The 12,075-nt window shown below is 42.2% G+C and overlaps 1 protein-coding gene across 4 annotated transcripts in view; it reads left to right on the top strand.

Annotated features, from left to right (window-relative positions):
- The window catches only part of SMARCC1 (SWI/SNF related BAF chromatin remodeling complex subunit C1), a 180,310-nt gene that overhangs the window by 149,549 nt on the left and 18,686 nt on the right, over nucleotides 1-12,075 (top strand). For all 4 annotated transcript variants that reach the window (XM_060022372.1, XM_060022375.1, XM_060022374.1 and 1 more), the window contains 2 exons: nucleotides 425-559; nucleotides 11,035-11,296. In XM_060022372.1, the coding sequence (XP_059878355.1) occupies nucleotides 425-559; nucleotides 11,035-11,296 (397 nt within the window). The remainder of the gene's footprint in view (nucleotides 1-424; nucleotides 560-11,034; nucleotides 11,297-12,075) is intronic.

Raw genomic sequence — 12,075 nt, 5'->3', positions numbered from 1 at the left:
TGCAAGGGCTTTCTCTAGTTGCGGTGAACGGGGGCTACTCTTTGTTGCGGTATGCGGGCTTCTCATTGCGGGGCTCGTCTTTGTTGCAGAGCACGGGCTCTGGGTGCAAGGGCTTCTGTAGTTGTGGCATGCGGGCTCAGTAGTTATGGCACATGGGCTTAGTTGCTCCATAGCACGTGGGATCTTCACGGACTAGGGATCGAACCCTTGTCCCTGCATTGGCAGGTGGATTCTTAAACGCTGTGCCACCAGGGAAGTCCCTGTTATTTTAAGTTGAAATAAATAGTACAAACATGCAAAGGGGGCATCCAGGGCGCCATTCTTAATTCCATAATTCCCACTTATAATAGTAATTTCAGCATTTTCTTACTGTTTATTAAGCAAACATTTACCTAAATACTTTGAATGATTTTTTTGCCCTTAGCACTTGGCTGCCGTGGAAGAGAGAAAGATCAAGTCTCTGGTAGCTCTCCTGGTTGAGACACAAATGAAGAAACTGGAGATCAAACTTAGACATTTTGAGGAACTGGAAACCATCATGGACAGAGAGAAAGAAGCTGTAAGTAAGGGGAATTTTATAGTGGCTTTTTCACAATTAAACTCTGACCACCTTTCATGAAATACGAGAAATAGAAATAGAGAAAATACAGTAACGTAATTTGTTGGTCTCCGTGGCTATCGTCTAACCTTTTTTCTAACCTTTTGCCCTTTCAAAAGGATTATCAGCCAGTGATGATAAATAAAAGGAACTCTGAAAATAATTATCTAAACCTCAGCTTCTTATACCTCTTGGCTTTCCAGATACATGATGGTATCAAATTCTCCCTTCTATAATAGTCGGATCTTAGACTTACTTTATTACCTATTTGTTACCTTCCCTCTCCTGTATAGGGAAGGGCAGGTGGAACCAGGCCTAGCAGAGTACTGGTAAGGAGCATTTTCTCTGGCATACACTTGATATAAGGACGTGGCCCAAACAGGACAAAAAGAATTATGAAAAAGGCCAAGAATGAGGAAGGAAGCCACAAAAAGTAAGAAATATACAATCAGGGGAACATTTGGTTATTTCAGGGGATTTTTTGGAGAGACAGAGATGAAGTTCTCTGGAGAAATTTTTTGGGTTTGTTTGTTTGTTTTGAGAAGTTTGTTTTTTAATGAGTTGACCAGGAAAGGAATTAATGCCTTTCTAAACAGTGGGCTAAATTTGAGGATTTAGTTAGGACTTTTTCTGATTTTCTGATTGTTTTGACTTTTTTATCAGCATACCAGATACTGGTATCTCTAAATGGGAGAACCTTAAGTTTAACCATTCCAGAAGAGTTTTAATTTTAAGGATCCATTTGCATTTGTTAAACTCTTTCTTAGTGGTTAATCCAAGCAAGTCCTCTGGCAGATTCTTCATGATGAGTAGCTTAGTAACTATCACAATAGCCCGTTTTCATTTTGTCCTAAGACCTGTTCTTCCACTTACATTCTGGCCCCATGAGGAAGAGGCTGCTTCAGTAACTATCCTACCCACACCCTATGCTACCTCATCCCCACTTCCCTAATCCTGTAAGTATCTCTCACATCACCAGCCCTCTCCTGTCCCAGGAGCAACAGGCCACCGCAGTCTCATCTCCATTGCTCTCTGTGCACCAGTCATGTCATAGCACGCCACATGCAGGCTTCCCTCATGGCCGTGTGTGTTCTCTGCCACCTGAGTGCATCCTGCTCTTCCACCAGCAAGGCCTTTTTTCCTACTCTTTGCCAACCTCCTGCATCCCTCAGCCCTGAACCTGTGAGTGACATGCCCTCCCCATTTGCTTTTGTAGCAGCCTAACAGAGCACTTACTATATTGTAAATGCTAGTTCATGCGTCCACGTCCCATACCAGAGTGTATTCTCTTTGAGGGCAAAATTTGTTAAGTGTCTTTGTTCACACACAGCTGGCACATCATAGGCCCTTGTTTACGTGTCTGTTGAATGGATGTATGCCAGCATCAGTGTCAGAAGCTGGGAAAGTGGAAAGGAAAGTTTACGCTAGGGGACCTTACTTTAGTTTAACAGGGAAGACAGTCAAGAAGACAAATGACAGTATCGTGTGTTCAGTTCTTAAGGGAACATACATGGAAGATGCGGAGAAGGAGAGGGTATTAGAGAAAACTTCCTAGAGGTGAGCTGGAGCTTTGAAGAGTGAGTGTTTGTGTTTATCTTATCCTAATAAGCTGCCCTTTTGTCATTTGATAGCATTTTTTGGGGTACTCGGCATAACAGGGGCTGCATAATGGATTATTGGCACATGCAGAATTCAAGTGATCATTGCGTAGTTCCCACTGGCAACCAGACGCCTTGCTGTCATTCATGAAGCAGAACTGATGTTGTTAGCCTGGAAGATTGGGCACTTAATGCAACTATGTCTAGATTGTCAAGGGGCTCTTTTCTCAGCTCTAAATTGCTTTATCTTCGGAGGGTGAACTTGTGGATTCCTCACTCTTTTAAACCCCCCTAGTGGAACTGTCCCCTGGAATAGCAGAGTACTCAGGCCCTTCCCAGTTCTCTCCACTGATTCTCAGACATCCTTGTGCTCTGGATTTCTCATAGTTATTTATCTCAAATTAATCTGAGTCCACTGGGTTTTTCTTACTTGAATCTATTTTTTTTATCTTAAATTCTAATTGAGCACATAAAACATTTTACAGAATGGTCTCTGAATAAAACAGCACAACCAAAAATGTGGGAAAACATTCTACTGAATCTTTTTCACCACACTAGGTTGATATTCTCAAGTCCTTTGGTGGTCGGCCTGTTTTTTCTTAATCAGCATTTGGGGCAGTAAAATTCATTATATAAGACAGTCCCTAGCCCTAGCCACTGAATGTCAGTACCATACCTGTATTAGTTATTGCTATGTAAAAAATTAACCCAAAGTAGTGACTGAAAACAGTATCTCACACATTTCCTGAGGATTAGGAATCTGAGAGCAGCTTTCCTGAGTGGATCAGGCTCAGGGTCTCTGGTTAGGATGCAGTCTTCATAAGGTTCAGCTGGGGCTGGAGGATACCCCTCGAAGCTTATTCATGTGGCTGTTGGCAGGAGTCTTCAGTTCCTTGCCATGTGGGCCTTTCCATAGTACTCCTCATGAAGTGGCTTCCCCCAGAGCAAGTGACTGAAAAGAGCAAGAACGTGAAAGAGCACCCAAAGTGGAAGCCACAGTATCTTTTATAACCTAAACTTGGCAGGCACATTCCTGCACTCCTGCTATATTCTCTCAGTCCCACAGCCCAACCTTGATTCTGGGTTTGGGTGGGGCTGTGGGCTGGCAGGGCTCAGTGGAGAAGGCCTAAATGTTAGGAAGCGGGATCACTGGGGGCAACCTTGGAGGCTCACTATCACAAGAACCAAAAAATCTTACAAACTTTAAAATGGCTTCCATTCATTTCATGCACAGTAAGACATAATCTATTTTTCTCCTTCCCAGCACTAGTTATCCTGTCCTTCCCTGTGAGCGAGCAAAGCCGTGGCTATTTTCCTACTGATGATTTCCTCTCCTCACAGGACTGTTGTGGGGATTAAATGAGAGAACTATGGCATGTGCCTGGCACACTGCCTAGAACACAGAGTAAGTGTTCAGTAAATATTTCTATGCCTCCCTTTATGCAAACCAATAATCAACAATTATACATTAAATTCTTAATATTTATAAGTCTTTGTTGGCTTTATGAACATTTAGAATCCAGCAGTGATGCTGGGTGGGAACATGAGGCCATTTCTTTGTTAACCATTCTCGTAGATGAAGAGTCTAGAGCTTAAAAAAGGTACACTTCATGTATCTCAGATCACACAGTTCATAAATAACAGAGCTGGGTCTCAAACCTGTGTTTGTTCACCTCTGCGTTTTTATCTAGTACTTCAAAATTTATAAAGAAATTAGCCATTCTTACCGCATTTTAACCTAGAGACTCTGAGATATGCAGGGTTTTGATACCCTTTGTTATATGACTCATGAAAGTTGAAATTGTGGAAAGGGGTCAGGTCAGCCAGGAGCGGCGCGTTCTAACCCACTGCCTAGTGCTCTGCCTACCACACTCCTCAGTTCACTGTAGGTGAGGTCCTGCTCATCTTCACCTAGGAACCAGTAGCTTCAGGACATGCTTTTTTGAATTAAACATTTGGTTTTGTTTATATAGCAACAGATTTCAAGAATCTTTTCATATACTTTCAGAATCAGATATGAAGTTTCTTTCTCTCTCTAATGACGTAAAATCAGATGTTCTCTTGAGTCTTAATTATTTAGAAATTAAGAATAAGGATATAACAATTTAATATCTTTTATAGATATTATGTATACAGCTATAATTAGAGCTCAGTAGCTTTTGTTACAGTCCTCTCATAAAGTACTAATATTGGAGGAAGTCAGTTATGGAGTATACAGAGTCTGTCCAGGAATTGACATGATAAAGACTTTTTTTTTTAATTTATTTATTTTTATTTATTTATTTTTGGCTGCCTTGGGTCTTTGTTGCTGTGCTCAGGCTTTCTCTAGTTGCGGTGAGCGGGGGCTGCTCTTTGTTGTGGTGCGCGGGCTTCTCATTGGGGTGGCTTCTCTTGTTGTGGAGCACGGGCTCTAGGCGTGCGGGCTTCAGTAGTTGTAGCACGTGGGTTCAGTAGTTGTGGCTTGCGGGCTCTAGAGTGCAGGCTCAGTAATTGTGGCACACAGACTTAGTTGCTCCGCGGCATGTGGGATCTTCCCGGACCAGGGCTCAAACCCATGTTCCCTGCGTTGGCAGGCAGATTCTTAAGCACTGTGCCACCAGGGAAGCCCGACGAAGACTACTGACCCCAGTTGAGGTGAGGATGCTGAGCTGGCCCTGGGTTTGAAACTGAGAGGGTCTGCCCAAGTGTGCAGCCTTCCATGCCAAGCAGATAGCAGACATCACTCAAGAGAACAGGTGTCAGACATGGGCTGTGTTGGGGACTGAAGAGAACTGGAGGGCCTGGGTCCTACCTAAAGCATTCTTATTTGGATTAAAGGGGGAAAAAAAAATACTTTGAGACCAGTGAGAATCTCTGTGTTGATCTCATTTATAGCTTCTGTACTTAATGCTCTCGTTTGACTAGGTATAGAAATTGTATACCTTTGAAAAGAGAGACATTGTAGGAAACTCAAAGCTGTGAGAAACCTGGACCCTGTCCTTAAGGAGGTGAGAGGGTAGATGAGAAACTGACACAAAGATACCATGAGGTAGTGAGGCTATGGAAAGTCGGAGGAGAGGAGGCCGTGATTGGCTCAGATTATCAAGGAAAGCTTCCTGGTAGAGGAAGGACTGATGTGAGTTGTAGAAAAGGTCCAAATCCAAAACTGTGAAGAGAAGGGTATGATTGCTGAGGAGACTGAAGAGTCAGCTTGCCCAGAGCTGATGGCTTTCACATCATAGATGATGGATTAAGTTCATTTTTTCATTTGGCAAATGTTTATTGAGCACCTACTTTGTTCTAGGTGTATTAAGTACTGGAGATAACACTGGTGAATAGAACCCAACAAAACTCTTTGCCTTGGTAGAACTTAAATAATTAATGAAGGATGTTAGATGTTATGTGCTTTGTATGTATATGCATGCATATATACTGTGTATGTATACATACCTGTATGTTTCAGGCTGTGTAAGTGAGATTGGGCGGAGCAAGGGAAAGATTTCAGTTCTAAGTGGTGTCCATCGGTGTAAGCCCTGTTGAGAAACTGACAGTTGGGCGAATGTCTCTAAGCCCTAGAAACAGCCAGCATTAGAGAGAGACTCTGAGGCAAGAGCGTGACTGACATGTTTGGGAACTAAGGAGTAGGTGGGGTGGGCTGGGACATGAGTGAGTAGGGAGAGGTAAGATGGTGAAGGCAGAGATGATGGTGCCCTAATCACAGAAGTCCCTGTAAACCGTCCAGAGGCCTTTCATTTTACTGTGATTAAAATGTGGAATAATTGCAGGGCCTATTTTATTTATTCCATGAAAATGTGGAATACATGCAGAAAACTGGCATCATCTTCCTTACAGTTAAGTGGCGATCAGTCTCTCCACTGTCTAGAGAATATAAAGTGACAAGTTTAGAAAAGGGGAGACTGGTGAGGAGGCTGTTGGGAAGTCCACGTGAGGTGGTGATGGGCCGTGGAAGTGAGGAGAAACGGTCAAGTTCTGGATGGATTTAAAGTTATTACTAATGGGACGTCCTCACACACAGGGTGTAGGGTTAGAAAAGTTTGTGGTACTCTGTGATAAATTAAGGAAAAAAGAACAAAAAGTTAATTTTATACTGCCCCGGGAGAATTGTATTTAACTTTGTTTTCTGCATATTTGTAGTAATTCATCGCTGTACTGCCTGTCATATAATTGAAACTGTTATTAGACATGCACCGTGACATTATGGATAGTTTTATTTGAGATTAAGAAAGCTGTACTTAGGACTGAGCAGGTTTACTTCTGATTCAAAAAAAGACGTAGGGCCTCAGGCAGCAAGCACTTTACAAGGACAGAATGACAGTCACAACAGTGGTGCTGTGTCCCCCTTTGGATTTCTGCCTCCAGTGGAGCAGAAAGATGCAGTTGTGTTGTTTTGTTTTGCCAGAGGTGTAAGAAGGAATGAGTATGTCTGGTTTTTCTCTTAAGTGGATGTCCGGTTACTGATACCAAACCTTTCAAAGGAAGGTGTGTTTACTTCAGTTCTGAGGCCGAGTAGTCAGAGGCTTCAAGTCTTGGCTGGTATTTCGACCCTTAGCAGTGTAGATGGATTTTTGAGGCCCCCACCTTCTTTTACTCTTTCCCACCCCGCCTCCCTGTTCTATGCAAATGAAGTTGGGAGAAGAGCTCTGTGTGAACTTCAGCTGCACTTGCAGCTGTGTGTGTGTTTGGGGTCTTGGTGTAGAAAAGTGCTCTGTTATGTTCCGGTTCCACTTGGATTCGGCTGCTTTATACATACACAGTGTAGGAATGAAGGGGGAGAGGAAGGCAGGGTTTGAATGCAGTGGGGGTGGGGATGTCTTCAGATCAGGGCCACAGGCATCTTTGTATGAAACTGGGTTCCCTAGAGCCAGATCAGAGTCTTGAAAGAAAGTGGACAGATTCATTAGCGCCCTATTTACGTGAGTAATTTACACTGTCTGGTTTAGCTGTTTGGACTTTATCTATAGTCCTTGGAAATAGAAAAGGGAGAGAAGAAAATCGAGTTATCTGAAGCATATAACTTGGGTAATTTTAGTATTTTGTTTTGTAATTACAAAAATAGGTGTGATGAAAATTTTTCAAATAATAAAGAAATGGATAAATTAAAAAGTGTCTTCTACCCTCAGTTTCATTCCTAGGAATAATCACTGTTAATAGTTTAGTGTCTTCAGAACATTTTCAGTGTATATGTAATGTTTATACATGGGCACAAAGGTTGTTTTTTTTTTAAAATATAATAGACATAAATATTGTTGCAACTTGCTTTTTTTTTACTCAGTGCATCTCAGACATAAATGTACATCAAAAATAGTACTTTAATGACTAGCCTTATACAAATATACATACAGTTTTCTAGGACAGATTTCCAGATGTGGAATCACTGGGTCATTGGTTATGTGAATTTAAAATTTGCTCAGTACTGTCAAACTCTCCTCAAAGATTCCCACATTTCATTGCCACAGAAGTGAATGCAGTCTTCAGTTGGATTCAGTAACAGTAAGATATCTATAACAAGAGAGGTATTTCTTCTGGATGGTGGGGCCAGTATGTGTCCATAAGCTCTGTTGCATGTGCCCTAGAACAGAGGTGGCCCTCTGGAGCCAACTGGTAGCCTGCTGTCTGGACGTTGCTCTCACTTCAGAGGGCCTATTCATTCCACATTGGATCTAAAGCTTAAACTGGGTTCTTTTCAGGGATGTGTGTGTTTAATCACATCCTTTTTAATTCTTCTAATTACCTTCTATGTTTTGAAATGACAGATGAAGCTCAGGAAAAAATCGTATAATTGACGTTAATTCATTTGTAAACTAGGAAGATTGGGCAAATTTTTCTTTCCAAGATTAATACTTCGATACTAAGGTCAGTTCCCAAAGAAAGGCTGGTTCAGTTAAAAAAAAAAAAAAAAACACTGAGATAGGTAAGGCAGAGACTAAAATTTCCCTTCAGAGACACAAAGTCTTCCTCCAGTAACAGTTCAGGTTTTTATAAAGCAGATCTTGACCTATATTCTGGAGTTCTTATGTAACTGCTGGACTTCAGCTGACCTGTCCAGACCAATAGTGGCTGAACAAAAACATAGGTTGAGGTCCTTTTCTGACAACCTCTTAAGTCTAACCTCAGCAAAGTGCTAAATTTCCTGGAAAGAATGGTTAGAAGAAAGCAAAACCTTTCTGACCATAGCACTTATGGTCAGAATCTTTAAATTCTGTTTTTTCAGAATCTTTAAATTCTGTTTTTTCAGTCTGCCTTTTACTTACATTATCTCACTGATTAGTCATCTTGCAGAGCTGGACTTCCAGAGGATTCTCTTGCTGTTTACACCTTGCAACTCCCTTCTGATTACGAAAAGAAGGATATGTCAAACTGAGCCAGGGTTTAGCCTCTTCGGGTCACCCTTAGAAAATGAAGAGCCCGCACCAGCCTGTTAGACCATGGTAACACCATGTTTCCTCCCTCCTGTGATAACCCTCAACCACTCACAAAATCGTTCGTTTCAGATCTTCTCCCAAGGGAGACTCTGCAAGCCAGCGAACCAACACCGGGGATATAAGCGTTACCATCTGTTCTTTCCTTTTCTTCTCCTCATCTGGCCATGCCGCTTGTCTTCATGCTGTGTCCACGGCCTGTCTTCCAGCACCCCATCTGTCTATGGACATTCCCTGCTTGCTACTCCTGATAGCCAGTGAGGCTTCTCACTAGGTTCCACGGGGACTTCTCCCCAAGCTGCTCTCTGCTAAGAGCCCAGATTCATAAGCTAATTCTCATGGGTATTCCACTTAGATTTTGCTAATGATAGTATGTAGTATTTATCTATAAAACTGACTATTCCTGAAAGCTAAAATGTTACATTTCCTTAACTTATCAAATGCCTTGGAGTAGTGCTCTCCAACAGAAATACATGAGCCATATATGTAATTAAAAATTTTCTAGTAGCCACGTTAAAAAAAAAAATTATAATTTTTGTTTTGTTTTGTTTTGTTTTTGGCTGCATCGGGTCTTCGTTGCTGTGCGCGGGCTTTCTCTAGTTGTATCGAGCGGGGGCTACTCTTCGCTGCGCTGCACAGGCTTCTCATTGAAGTGGCTTTTCTTGTTGCAGAGCACGGGCTCTAGGTGTGGGGGCTTCAGTAGTTGTGTCACTCGGGCTCAGTAGCGGTGGTTCGCGAGCTCCAGAGCGCAGGCTCAGTAGTTGTGGTGCACGGGCCTAGTTGCTCTGCGGCATATGGGATCTTCCCAGACCAGGGCTCGAACCTGTAACTCCTGCATTGGCAGGTGGTTTCTCAACCACTGCACCACCAAGGAAGTCCCTATAATGATGTTTTATTTAATCCAGTATATGTATATAATGGTATTTTAACATGTAATCAATATGAAAATTTTATTTTTTTCATTCTGAGTCTTCAAAATTCAGTGACTATTTTACATTTATAGTACATCTCATTTCAGATTAGCCACATCTCAAGTGCCCAAGAGCTGTTGTGGCTGCTGTAGAAATGCCTCCCAGTGAATAAAATCTTGCTGTCAAAAATGGTGAGATAGAACATTATAGAAAAGCAGTAGTGCTATTAACCCTCCGTATGATCTTTATACTACTAGAAATCTGGATTTTTATTTCCATTCCTGTTAAAGGTGATTTTCTCTGTCAACCCTGGGTTAAGTTAGTTTTCATAGCTTTTAAGGTGGGCTCCGTTTTCTGCACTAGTGTCAGGCATATGGCTTCTGAATTTCCTAACTTCTCTGTATTTTAATTTGGGTCCCAGAAAGATTATCTTTTTTTTAAAATAAATTTATTTGTTTTTATTTATTTATTTTTTGGCTCTGTTGGGTCTTCGTTGCTGCACACAGGCTTTCTCTAGTTGCAGCGCACGGGCTTCTCATTGCAGTGGCTTCTCTTGTTGTGGAGCACAGGCTCTAGGCACGCGGACTTCAGTAGTTGTGGCACTTGGGCTCAGTAGTTGTGGCTCGCGGGCTCTAGAGGGCAGGCTCAGTAGATGTGGCACACGGGCTCAGTAGTTGTGGCTCGCAGGCTCTAGAGCACAGGCTCAGTAGTTGTGGCACACAGGCTTAGCTGCTCCGTGGCATGTGGGATCTTCCCAGGCCAGGGATAGAACCCGTGTCTCCTTCATCGGCAGGCGTTTTCTTAACCACTGCGCCACCAGGGAAGCCCCCAGAAAGATTATCTTGAGTATTGAAATGCTTATATTCTTCAAACCACGATTCATGTAAATTTTTATTTAAGCTTCTAAAATATGCTGTGAAAGTGTCACCCAGTATAATTTTGGGTACTTGGAAGCTAAGATTTACAATGGTACTGCCAAAGTTCCATATAGAAAATGTGTATCTTTGCAGCTAAGGCCACGTCCACTCATCCAGAGGATTTAACTCTGGTGTCACATTCTAAAATAGTAACCAAAAGGATCACATGCAGAAGAGAGCACCTGGAAATGTTGGTTTGACTTGAAATACTAGTATCTAAGGAACTATTAAGAGGACAGGAGAGGCTTGTTTCACCTGGGGAAGAGTAAGGCAGTCATGGAAACAGTTTTTTAAATATCTGAAGACCCGCCAAACAGAGGGAATTACAAGTGTCCTGAGTATAATAGCCCCCCACTGGGTGAAGGTTCCAAGGAAAGGCAGGCCTTATACTTAACATAGAGAAGAACTTGACTTCATTCTACTCAGGAAATAATGCCTTTTCTCTCACTGTGGTTGTTTCAGGAGAGGAGGTGACTATGTAACTGTGATGAGCTATGTGGAACTTAGGCATCATGTAGATATCCTGTGTTGGCATCCAATCGTGAAAGACTCTCCGGATTTCATTTCTCTTCCCCTTCCTTTTCTTAATAGTTAGAACAACAGAGGCAGCAGTTGCTTACTGAACGCCAGAACTTCCACATGGAACAGCTGAAATACGCTGAGTTGCGAGCCCGACAGCAAATGGAACAGCAGCAGCATGGGCAGAACCCTCAACAGGCACACCAGCACTCAGGGGGACCTGGCCTGGCACCACTGGGAGCAGCAGGGCACCCTGGCATGATGCCTCATCAGCAGCCCCCTCCCTACCCTCTGATGCACCACCAGATGCCGCCGCCTCATCCACCTCAGCCAGGTGAGAGGAATGCTCTGCTCACCACTCAGTCTGGGGTCATCCCTGTGGCACAGAGCATCAGAGGGGGCAAACCACACTGTTGGTGATTTCTGACTAAAACTGTTCAGAATGTCCATTGTCATCTAGGATATTACACACAAGTGAATCTGCTTTTATAGCCATCACCACATAATGCCTGCCATGTTCTCTTTCCAGGGTCCTCATGGCATTATGCCTTTTTCTTGGGTGGGTCGACAATATATCCCAGAGATCCTTAAAAATTCATCCTTGGATTGTCTACATTTTTTTTTTTAATTTATAGACATTCTCGAAGATAGACACACACAAAAAGAATAGTACAATGAACTCTTATGATAACGATCATCACCTTTCTGGCATTCTTAACTTTTTGTTATAGAAATCTTCTACTATAGACAGTAGTAGAGAGAATAGCATAATAATCCCCCAAATACCTATTGCACAGCTTCAGAATTATCAACATTTTATCTCTTCCTCCTCGCTTTGGTGTGGGAGACTTCAAAACGTATCTCTAACCAATGGAAATCTTATTCTTTAACATAACCTACTATATTACACCCAACAAAAGTAACCATAATTCCTAATAACATTAATTAAATGTCTTTGAATGCTTCATTTGTTTGAATTCGCTAATAGTTCTCTTAAATCTATTTTAACATTTTAACAATTCACCCTCCCTTTTTTTCTTCTTTTTTAAAATGCCATTCATGTGTTTGTCTGTACCCGATCATGCACTCAAAGTGCATGGTGTCATTTCACAT

The sequence above is a fragment of the Delphinus delphis genome, chromosome 10 (assembly GCF_949987515.2).
Source record: "Delphinus delphis chromosome 10, mDelDel1.2, whole genome shotgun sequence".
Lineage (NCBI taxonomy): Eukaryota > Metazoa > Chordata > Mammalia > Artiodactyla > Delphinidae > Delphinus > Delphinus delphis.
This window is presented reverse-complemented; position numbering and strand designations above follow the sequence as displayed.